Below are 12,500 nucleotides of genomic sequence, written 5' to 3' on the forward strand. Positions count from 1 at the left end.
CTGCCCGGGGGGGGGGCGGGCGGGGGGCACGGCGGCCTGGGGGGGGCTGTTTCCCCGGTGACCTTCTTTCCTCCACGCCGGTACCTGGAGGGCTCGGACATATTGACCGGGGGGCCGGCGCGGAGAAGCGAACCCCCGGAAGTACGCTGCCCTGTCCGCGCACGCGCAAGATCACACCGGCCGTCCCACCGAACTTCGTCGCCGGCTCCGGTGGCAACCTAGCCCCCGAACGTTTGGAGAATTCCTCATTTTCGGGGGCTGTTGGCTCCGGACTGGTTGGCGGCGGTTTTTCCGCCGACGTGGGAACTTAGTCCCCGGAAGGGAGAATCCCGCCCGGAGACTTTTCATTGCCTTATTATTTTACCCCCTTCTGTCACTTCTGTGTTTGTCTGTCTTGTGTGTGGAGAGGCTGCGGCTGAGTTGAAGAGCGGGTGGGGGTTAGGGGGGGGGGGGGGGGGGGGGGGGGAACGGTGATCATTTCCCAGTTATATTTGTGAATTTCAATCGTGATGTGACTCCGGGTCCGGGGGGGCCTGGCGGGGGGCTACACCTTACTGACGGCAAGAACACTGAGACCGAGGCCCACTGACTCGGGGCGAAGGATTCACGAAGGCCTCTCAGAACGCAGGTAACAACAAAACTGAAAGAATAAAACTTTATTCATGCATCGGAAATATACAATAATGAGGCTGAGAATCCAGTCTGAAATACAGGAAAGGAGGTCGCAAGTAAGGCACCAAATATCTCACATGTGGGGCACACGCGAGCAACAGTGACACAGGATATGAGAGGGCTACAGATGTGACGCTGCTTTCGTATAGTATCAGCGTTATAATCCCAGAGGGACACACCCCGAGGCAGTACGGAGGGAGTGCCGCACTGTCAGAGGGTCAGTACTGAGGGAGTGCCGCACTGTCAGAGGGTCAGTACTGAGGGAGTGCCGCACTGTCAGAGGGTCAGTACTGAGGGAGTGCCGCACTGTCAGAGGGTCAGTACTGAGGGTGTGCCGCACTGTCAGAGGGTCAGTACTGAGGGAGTGCTGCACTGTCAGAGGGTCAGTACTGAGGGAGTGCTGCACTGTCAGAGGGTCAGTACTAAGGGAGTGCCGCACTGTCAGAGGGTCAGTACTGAGGGAGTGCTGCACTGTCAGAGGGTCAGTACTGAGGGAGTGCCGCACTGTCAGAGGGTCAGTACTGAGGGAGTGCCGCACTGTCAGAGGGTCAGTACTGAGGGAGTGCCGCACTGTCAGAGGGTCAGTACTGAGGGAGTGCCGCACTGTCAGAGGGTCAGTACTGAGGGAGTGCTGCGCTGTCAGGGGGTCAGTACTGAGGGAGTGCCGCACTGTCAGAGGGTCAGTACTGACCCACATTGACTTGTTTACCCCCTGTGCCCACTGACCCCCATCACCCCCCTGTGCCCACTGACCCCCATCACCCCCAGTGCCCACTGACCCCCATCACCCCGTGCCCACTGACCCATCACCCCCTGTGCCCACTGACCCCATCACCCCCTGTGCCCACTGACCCCATCACCCCGTGCCCACTGACCCCCATCACCCCCTGTGCCCACTGACCCACACTGACCCCCTTCTCCCCATGCCCACTGACCCCATCACCCCCTGTGCCCACTGACCCCCATTACCCCCTGTGCCCACTGACCCACACTGACCCCCATCACCCCCTGTGCCCACTGACCCCCATCACCCCGTGCCCACTGACCCATCACCCCCTGTGCCCACTGACCCCATCACCCCCTGTGCCCACTGACCCCATCACCCCCTGTGCCCACTGACCCCCATCACCCCCTGTGCCCACTGACCCACACTGACCCCCTTCTCCCCATGCCCACTGACCCCATCACCCCCTGTGCCCACTGACCCCCATTACCCCCTGTGCCCACTGACCCACAATGATCCCCATCACCCTGAGCCCACTGACCCCATCACCCCCTGTGCCCACTGACCCCATCACCCCGTGCCCACTGACCCCCATCACCCCGTGACCACTGACCCATCACCCCCTGTGCCCACTGACCCCATCACCCCCTGTGCCCACTGACCCCATCACCCCCTGTGCCCACTGACCTCCATCACCCCTTGTGCCCACTGACCCCCATCACCCCCAGTGCCCACTGACCCCCATTACCCCCTGTGCCCACTGACCCACACTGACCCCCATCACCCCCTGTGCCCACTGACCCACACTGACCCCCTTCTCCCCATGCCCACTGACCCCATCACCCCGTGCCCACTGACCCCCATTACCCCCTGTGCCCACTGACCCACACTGACCCCCATCACCCCCTGTGCCCACTGACACACTAACCCCCATCACCCCCTGTGCCCACTGACCTACACTGACCCTCATCACCCCCTGTGCCCACTGACCCCCATCACCCCCTGTGCCCACTCACCCACACTGACCCCCCCATTACCCACCCCGTGCAAACACCTCTATTACACACCTCATCCTCCTTTCCAAATCTCTCCCTGTCCTCTCGAATCTGTGTCCCCCCCCCCCCCCCCGGTTCTAGAATTTTCCACCAAGGGAAACAATTTTATCCTTTGAGAAGGTGACTGAACAGGTAGACGAGGGTAGAGCAGTTGATGTGGTGTATATGGATTTCAGCAAAGCGTTTGATAAGGTTCCCCACGGTAGGCTATTGCAGAAAATACGGAGGCTGGGGATTGAGGGTGATTTAGAGATGTGGATCAGAGATTGGCCAGCTGAAAGAAGACAGAGGGTGGTGGTTGATGGGAAATGTTCAGAATGGAGTACAGTCACAAGTGGCGTACCACAAGGATCTGTTCTGGGGCCGTTGCTGTTTGTCATTTTTATCAATGACCTAGAGGAAGGCGCAGAAGGGTGGGTGAGTAAATTTGCAGACGATACTAAAGTCGGTGGTGTTGTCGATAGTGTGGAAGGAAGTAGCAGGTTACAGAGGGATATAGATAAGCTGCAGTGCTGGGCTGAGAGGTGGCAAATGGAGTTTAATGTAGAGAAGTGTGAGGTGATTCACTTTGGAAGGAATAACAGGAATGCGGAATATTTGGCTAATGGTAAAGTTCTTGAAAGTGTGGATGAGCAGAGGGATCTAGGTGTCCATGTACATAGATCCCTGAAAGTTGCCACCCAGGTTGATAGGGTTGTGAAGAAGGCCTATGGAGTGTTGGCCTTTATTGGTAGAGGGATTGAGTTCCGGAGTCGGGAGGTCATGTTGCAGCTGTACAGAACTCTGGTACGGCCGCATTTGGAGTATTGCGTACAGTTCTGGTCACCACATTATAGGAAGGACGTGGAGGCTTTGGAGCGGGTGCAGAGGAGATTTACCAGGATGTTGCCTGGTATGGAGGGAAAATCTTATGAGGAAAGGCTGATGGACTTGAGGTTGTTTTCGTTAGAGAGAAGAAGGTTAAGAGGAGACTTAATAGAGGCATACAAAATGATCAGGGGGTTGGATAGGGTGGACAGTGAGAGCCTGCTCCCGCGGATGGAAATGGCTGGCACGAGGGGACATAGCCTTAAACTGAGGGGTAATAGATATAGGACAGAGGTCAGAGGTAGGTTCTTTACGCAAAGAGTAGTGAGGCCGTGGAATGCCCTACCTGCTACAGTAGTGAACTCGCCAACATTGAGGGCATTTAAAAGTTTATTGGATAAACATATGGATGATAATGGCATAGTGTAGGTTAGATGGCTTTTGTTTCGGTGCAACATCGTGGGCCGAAGGGCCTGTACTGCGCTGTATTGTTCTATGTTCTATGTTCCTGTCCACTCTATCTCTTCCCCTTCTAATTTTGTCCACCTCAATTACGTCACCTCTCGGCCTTCTTTGTTCCAACCGGAAATAACCCCACCCTCTCCAATCTCGCTCCATAAGCCGCACATTTCCAGCCCTGGCGACCTTCTTGTGAACCTCCTCAGCCCTCTCTCCAGAGCAGGAACGTCCTTCCTGTAAAGTGGCGATGAGGATTGCACCCAGTTCTCCAGCTGTGGCCTCGCCAGTTATTCGTGCAATTCTAACATTATCTCCTTGCTTTTATACTCTAAACCTGTGCCAATGAAATACAGCATTCCATATTCTTTCTTGACAACCTTGTCTCCTTGCACTGCTACCTTTACGGGTCTGTGTCTGCTGATATCTCTCACTTCATCCAGCCCGGTTAGTGTATTTCTATTTATTTTGTACTCCCTACAACATCGAACACAGAACATTCCAGCGCAGTACAGGCCCTTCGGCCCTCGCTGTTGCGCCGACCTGTGAAACCACTCTAAATCCCATCTACACGATTCCCTTATCGTATATAATCGATCTCCAATGCTCACCTCTGCGTTAAATTCCAGCGGACACTTTATCCACCAATCAATATCGTTTTGAAGGTTATAGCTAAACTCTACACTGACCATCACTGAGTCCCTAAACACCCTCCCTATCTCTGTCACCTCCTCCAACCCCAGCAACCCTCCCTATCTCTGTCACCTCTCCAACCCCAGCAAACCTCCCTATCTCTGTCACCTCCTCCAACCCCAGCAACCCTCCTATCTCTGTAACCTCCTCCAACCCCTACACCCCTCCCAATCTCTGTCACCTCCTCCAGCCTCGACAACCCTCCCTATCTCTGTAACCTCCTCCAACCCCAGCAACCCTCCCGTTCTCTGTCACCTCCTCCAACCCCAGCAACCCTCCCTATCTCTGTAACCTCCTCCAACCCCAGCAACCCTCCCTATCTCTGTAACCTCCTCCAGCCTCGACAACCCTCCCTATCTCTGTAACCTCCTCCAGCCCCTACAACCCTCCCTATCTCTGTAACCTCCTCCAACCCCCTACACCCTCTCCCTAATCTCTGTAACCTCCTCCAGCCCCGACAACCCTATCTCTGTAACCTCCTCCAGCCCCTGCAACCCTCCCTATCTCTGTAACCTCCTCCAGCCCCCTACAACCCTCCCTATCTCTGTAACCTCCTCCAGCCCCTACAACCCTCCCTGTCTCTGCAACCTCTCCTCAGCCCCTACAACCCTATCTCTGTAACCTCCTCCAGTCCCCCGACAACCCTCCCTATCTCTGTAACCTCCTCCAGTCCCTACAACCTCCCTATCTCTGTAACCTCCTCCAGTCCCTACAAACCTCCCTATCTCTGCAACCTTCTCCAGTCCCTACAATCCTCCCTATCTCTGTAATCTCCAGCCCCTACAACCCTCCCCTATCTCTGTAACCACCTCCTGCCCCGACAACCCTCCCTATCTCTGTAACCTAATCCAGCCCCTACAACCCTCCCAATCTCTGCAACCTCCTCCAGTCCCTACAACCCTCCCTATCTCTGCGACCTCCTCCAGCCCCGACAACCCTCCCTATCTCTGTAACCTCCTCCAGTCCCCACACCCCTCCCAATCTCTGCAACCTCCTCCAGTCCCTACAACCCTCCCTATCTCTGCGACCTCCTCCAGCCCCTACACCCCTCCCTATCTCTCTAACCTCCTCCAGCCCCTACAACCCTCCCTATCTCTGCAACCTCCTCCAGTCCTCTCTGCGACCTCCACCAGCCCCTACAACGCCCCCTATCTCTGCGACCTCCTCCAGCCCCTACAACCCTCCCTATCTCTGTAACCTCCTCCAGTCCCCTACACCCCTCCCTATCTCTGCAACCTCCTCCAGCCCCTACAACTCTCCCTATCTCTGTGACCTCCTCCAGTCCCTACAACCCTCCCTCTCTATGTAACCTCCTCCAGCCCCTACAACCCTCCCTATCTCTGTAACCTCCTCCAGCCCATACAACCCTCCCTACCTCTGCAACCTCCTCCAGCCCCTACAACTCTCCCTATCTCTGTGACCTCCTCCAGTCCCTAAAACCCTCCCTCTCTATGTAACCTCCTCCAGCCCATACAACCCTCACTATCTCTATAACCTCCTCCAGTCCCTACACCCCCTCCCTATCTCTGTAACCTCCTCCTGCCCCTACACCCCTCCCTATCTCTATAACCTCCTCCAGCCCCTACACCCCTCCCTATCACTGTAACCTCCTCCAGCCCCAACAACCCTCCCAATCTCTGCGACCTCCACCAGCCCCTACAACGCCCCCTATCTCTGCAACCTCCTCCAGCCCCTACAACCCTCCCTATCTCTGTAACCTCCTCCAGCCCATACAACCCTCCCTATCTCTGCAACCTCCTCCAGCCCCTACAACTCTCCCTATCTCTGTGACCTCCTCCAGTCCCTACAACCCTCCCTCTCTATGTAACCTCCTCCAGCCCCTACAACCCTCCCTATCTCTGTAACCTCCTCCAGCCCATACAACCCTCCCTATCTCTGCAACCTCCTCCAGCCCCTACAACTCTCCCTATCTCTGTGACCTCCTCCAATCCCTGCAACCCTCCCTCTCTATGTAACCTCCTCCAGCCCATACAACCCTCACTATCTCTATAACCTCCTCCAGTCCCTACACCCCCTCCCTATCTCTGTAACCTCCTCCTGCCCCTACACCCCCTCCCTATCTCTATAACCTCCTCCAGTCCCTACAACCCTCCCTATCTCTGTGACCTCCTCCAGTCCCTACAACCCTCCCTCTCTATGTAACCTCCTCCAGCCCATACAACCCTCACTATCTCTATAACCTCCTCCAGTCCCTACACCCCCTCCCTATCTCTGTAACCTCCTCCTGCCCCTACACCCCTCCCTATCTCTATAACCTCCTCCAGCCCCTACACCCCTCCCTATCACTGTAACCTCCTCCAGCCCCAACAACCCTCCCAATCTCTGCGACCTCCACCAGCCCCTACAACGCCCCCTATCTCTGCAACCTCCTCCAGCCCCTACAACCCTCCCTATCTCTGTAACCTCCTCCAGCCCATACAACCCTCCCTATCTCTGCAACCTCCTCCAGCCCCTACAACTCTCCCTATCTCTGTGACCTCCTCCAGTCCCTACAACCCTCCCTCTCTATGTAACCTCCTCCAGCCCCTACAACCCTCCCTATCTCTGTAACCTCCTCCAGCCCATACAACCCTCCCTATCTCTGCAACCTCCTCCAGCCCCTACAACCCTCCCTATCTCTGTGACCTCCTCCAGTCCCTACAACCCTCCCTCTCTATGTAACCTCCTCCAGCCCATTCAACCCTCACTATCTCTATAACCTCCTCCAGTCCCTACACCCCCTCCCTATCTCTGTAACCTCCTCCTGCCCCTACACCCCTCCCTATCTCTATAACCTCCTCCAGTCCCTACACCCCTCCCTATCTCTGTAACCTCCTCCAGCCCCCTACACCCCTCCCTATCACTGTAACCTCCTCCAGCCCCTACAACCCTCCCTATCTCTGTACTCTCCTCCAGTCCCGACAACCCTCCCTATCTCTGTAACCTCCTCCAGCCCCTACAACCCCTCCCTATCTCTGCGACCTCCTCCAGCCCCCTACAACCCTCCCTATCTCCGGGATCTCTGCTCTTTCCCAGTCCTGGCCTCTCCGGGGGAGGGGTGGGATGAAAGCTCTGGAATTGCCTCCCTAAACCCTCTGACCGTCTCTCTCCTCATGAAGACGAGGTCTGAATCCTCCCTGTGTGAGGGGGGTTGGCGATCGCTGCTCCCTCGTTGCTCCTGGTGCGGGGGGCGGGGGGGGGTTTGCCGTGATGAGGCGAAGCAATGAAATGAAATGAAAAATGCTGGGACCCCGTGAAGGGTTGCAGACGCTGTGTGGACGCGTGGGCCGGTGTTGCTGAATATCGGCGATCGGGGACGGGAGGCAGCGCTGGGCAGGGGGGAGTTTGGGGAAACGGGCAGTCGCCCCCCCCCCCCCCCGGTTACAGGGCGGGGGACTCCTCGCCCCCCCCCTCGTCCTCGGGGAGCGCCTCCCTCCCTCCCCCCCCCCCGGTGAACCCCTTCCTCCCGCGGGACACCAGGGCCGCGTCCCGCAGGGAGGACAGCGACCCCTGGTGTTTGAAGGCCGGCCTGCCGGGCGGGGCGGGGCCCCGGCGCCCCTCCCCCCTCTCCCCCGCCCCCCGGGTCCCCGCACGTGTCCGGGCCGCCCTCCTCCTCCTCCTCGGTCAGGTCGACAGCGCTGCTGTGCCGCAGCGGGCGTGGCGTCTCCCCCGCCGTCCGGTGGTCCCTCCTTGGGCGTGCCCCGGGCGAGCGGGGCCAGGGTGGGTCCTCCCCTCGGGCGGCCTGGCGGGGGGAGAGAGAGAGAGAGAGAGAGCGATGGGAAGGAGAAAACCAATCACAACCCCCGGGCCCCAGAGGCTCCTCCCCCAAAAGGGTCAGGGGGCATCAACGGCAGGTCGAAAGGTCAACCAATTGGGGGAGGGGTCGGCAAACAGAACCCTGCTTTCCTCATTAATCTTACCCGGGACGCGGGAGTCGCTGGTGAGGTCAGCATTTATTGCCCGCCCCTAGTTGCCCTTCAGAAGGTGGGGGTGAGCTGCCTTCTTGAACGCTGCAGTCCCCGAGGGTGTAGGTGCACCCACTGTGCTGTTAGGGAGGGAGTTCCAGGCTGTTGCCCCGGCGACAGTGAAGGAACGGCCGATATATTTCCCAGTCGGGGTGGGGAGTGACTCGGAGGGGAGCCTCCAGGTTGGGGGGGGGGGGGTTCCCAGGTATCTGCTGCTCTTGACCTTCTCGATGGAGGTGGGCGTGGGTTTGGAAGGTGCTGCCTGAGGAACCTCGGTGAGTTGCTGCTGTGCATCTTGTAGACGGGACACACGGCTGACACTGTGCGTCGGGGGGGCGGGGGGGGGGGGGGGGGGGGGGGGGGGGGAGTGAATGTTTGTGGAAGGGGAAGCGATCAAGCGGGGCTGCTTTGTCCCGGATGGTGTCGAGCTTCTCGAGTGTTGTTGGAGCTGCGCTCATCCAGGCGAGTGGAGAGTTTCCCTCACACTCCTGACTTGTGGCCTTGTCGATGGGGGACAGGCTTTGGGGGGGGGTCAGGAGGCAGGTTCCCCTGCTGAACTCGGCTGAACCCATTCGCCCTCCCAGTGGGCAACGATGGAGGTGGGGGGGTCAATGAGACACAGGGGTCAAGGCACACCAAACTGGAGGTCGGATGTTGGCCAATGAGGTGATTGGGGGGGGGGGGTTGGCGGAGATGTCAACAGGTCAAAGTGGAGTCAGTGTCATCAGTGGGAGCTCTTGGGGGGGGGGGGGGGTCACCAGATCAATGGAGGTCAACCCCAGGGGGCGGGGAGGGGGTAAAGGTTAACGCTGAAGCGGTCTCCCAATCCAAGGCTGCCCTCCGCCGGGAGACCCGAGCGTCAGGGACACTGAGCCACATAGTAGGCCTCAGGCCTGGGTTGGCTATTCCTGGCCTCGCTTGAGGCTTCAGCCCCTGGGCTCCCGATGGGATGCCTGCCCACCCCTCCACCCAGGGCCAGCATCACCCCACCCCCCCCCCCCCCCCCCCCCCCCCCACCACGCCCAGACAACATTTACCTTGCTCCGGGTGAGGTCTTCCAATCTGGTGGCCTGCACAGAGAAGGCCCTCCTCCGCCAGGCCTTGGCGCGCTGTGAGGCTGGGGGCCGGCTGCTGTCTGACGCCTCCTGCATCCTCTCCATCTCCTTCACCTGCCACATGAGCGACAAGAGGTCGATCTTCTCCCTCAAGGAGGGCGTCAGGGGCTCAGGGACCCACAGGCCAGGTTCCGGGGCCTGCCCTCCCACCGGGGCCGCCCTCCAAGCCCAAAGCCTCGTGGACGCTGATGGAGGGGACCCGGGGGAGCGGGTGGGGAGGAGAAGGGGCCTCGTGAGGCGACTGGCACGGGGTCCCCGGGAGGCGACTGCCACGGGTCCCCGCCGAGGGTGGGTCAAATGTGGGTGGGGAAAGGGGAGGGTGGGTGAGGCATGAGGAGGGAGGCGGAGGGGGAGTGGGACCTCAGGGGCGAGGCGGAGGGGGAGTGGGACACTCAGGGGCGAGGCGGAGGGGGACGTGGGATCTCGGAGAGTGATGCAGGTTGCCCAGACAGTCTGGTCCCAGTCTCAGAGTCGTCCTGGGACCGCTTTGGGACGGCTTGCTGGGGCGTCTCCTCGGAGATCTCAGTCAGGTCAGTTTCCGAACAGCTCCGCCACAGGTAATTGTGGCGTTGTTTACTGCGGAGAGAGAAGGAGCGAGGGTGAGAGAGAGAGAACGACAGAGAGAGAGAGAGAGAGAGGGAGGGAGGGAAAGAGAGGGAGGGAGAGAGAGAGAAAGTCAGAGAGAGACACAGAGAGAAGCAGAGAGAGAGAGGGAGAGAGAGAGAAAGACAGAGAGAGACACAGAGAGAGAGGGAGGGAGATAGAGAGAGAGAGAGAGACAGAGAGAGAGAGAGAGAAAGAGTGAGTGAGAGAGAGAGAGAGACAGAGAGAGGGAGAGAGAGAGAAAGACAGAGAGAGACACAGAGAGAGAGGGAGGGAGATAGAGAGAGAGAGAGAGACAGAGACAGAGAGAGAGAGGGAGGGAGGGAAAGAGAGGGAGGGAGAGAGAGAGAAAGTCAGAGAGAGACACAGAGAGAAGCAGAGAGAGAGAGAGAGAGGGAGAGAGAGAGAAAGACAGAGAGAGACACAGAGAGAGAGAGAGGGAGATAGAGAGAGAGAGAGAGACAGAGAGAGAGAGAGAGAGAGACAGAGAGCGAGAGAGAGAGAAAGAGTGAGAGAGAGAAAGAGTGAGTGAGAGAGAGACAGAGAGCGAGAGAGAGACAGAGAGAGGCAGAGAGAGAGAGAGAGAGGGAGAGAGAGAGAAAGACAGAGAGAGAGAGAGACAGAGAGCGAGAGAAAGAGTGAGTGAGAGAGAGAAAGAGTGAGTGAGAGAGAGACAGAGAGCGAGAGAGAGAGACAGAGAGCGAGAGAGAGAGAAAGAGTGAGTGTACAGGCACACCAAGCTCCCTCTGATCCTCGGGGCTTCCCCGGTTCCTGCCGTTTATCCTGTATTTCCCTTGCCTTGTTTGTCCTGCCCAAGTGCATCACCTCACACTTACCCGGATTAAACTGCATTTGCCACTGATCAGCCTGTGGTGATATGCATCATTGTAAATACACAAGGGGTTAATGTGGACATACTAGAACTAAATAAACACTAGAGGGAGCACCAGGGACATGACACACAGACAGTCAACCAATAGGCCAGTAAGATAGGACACGACCAATGGGCAGTCAAGACACACCCAGCGGTGACACTACCACAAGGGGGCGACCCATATAAAAGGACAGGGCGCACCTGCTCTTTCCCTTTTCCACAGGCGACACTCAGAGAGACAGGGGCAGATCAGGAAGCATCACACCCACCGCATGGCTTAGAGTAGACTGGTTAGTTAGACTGAGTTACTGCAGCAAGATCAGCAGGAGAGTCGAACTCAAGGAGGAGAATTGTTAATAGTTTAATAAACGTGTTAAAGCGATCTCCAAGTCTGAACCGTCCTTTGTCAGAGCCGACATCAATGAAGCAGCTGACACTCCGACACGAGCAGAACACAACACAGCCCATCTGACCAGCTCGTCTCTATCCTCCTGTTCTCGAAGGCTACCCTCGTTCACCACCGCACCAACTTTCAGATCATCCACAAACTTACTGACCGACCCTCCTACATTCACACCGAAATCATTTATATAAACCACAAACAGCAAGGGCCCCAACACTGACCCCTGCCGGACCCCACTGGACACGGGTTTCCTGTCAGAAAAACGCCCCTCGCCCATCCCCCTCTGCTTCCTGCCACTCGGCCAATCCCGGATCCAATTTGCCAAATTTCCTTGATCCGATGGGCTCTAACCTTCGCTAGAAGTCTCCCATGTGGAACCTCATCAAAAGCCTTGCTGACGTTCCTGCAGACTACGTCAAATGCATTTCCCTCAAATACGCACCTGGTCACCTCTTCGAAAAACTCAAGTTGGTCGGACATGACCTTCCCTTAGCAAAACCGCGCTGACTGTTCCTGATTAATCCCCGCCTCTCCAAATGCAGATTAATTCTGTCTCTCAGAATTGCTTCCAATAGTTTCCCCACCACTGAGGTGAGACTGCCCGGCCTGTCGTTTCCTGGTCTAACCCTTCCTCCCTGCTTGAATAATGATGTGCGAGGTCACCCAGGTCTCGGTGCACACTCCCCTCCCCTAATTCATGGCCATTCCGATAACAATCTGCCTTCTCGTTTTTGCCACCAAAGTGCATTTCTCCAAATTCTACTGCATCTTCCCACTCAGTCAGCCTGTCCAAATCACAGTGAGGGATCTCCGCATCCTCCTCACAGCTCTCCCTCCCACCCAACTTGGTGTCGTCTGCAAATTTGCAGATATCACATTTTGTTTCCTCATTCAAATCATGAACATACACTGTGACTAGCTGGGGTCCCAGCACCGATCCCTGCGGTACCCCACTGGTTACTGCCTGCCAATTGGAAAAGGACCCATTAATCCCTACTCTTTGTTTCCTCTCTGCCAACCAGTTTTCTGTCCACCTCAATTCACTTCCCCCCCCAATCCCGTGCGCTTTAATTTTTCACGCTAATCTCCTCATGGGACTTTGTCAAACGCCTTCTGAAAGTCCAAATATACCA

At 57.4% G+C, this 12,500-nt stretch overlaps 1 protein-coding gene across 1 annotated transcript in view; it reads right to left on the reverse strand.

The window, feature by feature from the left end:
- Positions 1 to 7,879: 7,879 nt before the first annotated feature.
- Positions 7,880 to 12,500, reverse strand: part of LOC140406576 (protein phosphatase Slingshot homolog) — a 15,179-nt gene continuing 10,558 nt past the window's right edge. The window contains exons 3-4 of the mRNA XM_072494576.1: positions 9,410 to 10,063; positions 7,880 to 8,149 (exon numbers count right to left, since the gene is read on the reverse strand). Of these exons, the coding sequence (XP_072350677.1) occupies positions 9,880 to 10,063 (184 nt within the window). The 3' untranslated portion in view covers positions 7,880 to 8,149; positions 9,410 to 9,879. The remainder of the gene's footprint in view (positions 8,150 to 9,409; positions 10,064 to 12,500) is intronic.

This window comes from Scyliorhinus torazame, unplaced genomic scaffold (genome assembly GCF_047496885.1).
Source record: "Scyliorhinus torazame isolate Kashiwa2021f unplaced genomic scaffold, sScyTor2.1 scaffold_663, whole genome shotgun sequence".
In the NCBI taxonomy this organism is placed as follows: domain Eukaryota; kingdom Metazoa; phylum Chordata; class Chondrichthyes; order Carcharhiniformes; family Scyliorhinidae; genus Scyliorhinus; species Scyliorhinus torazame.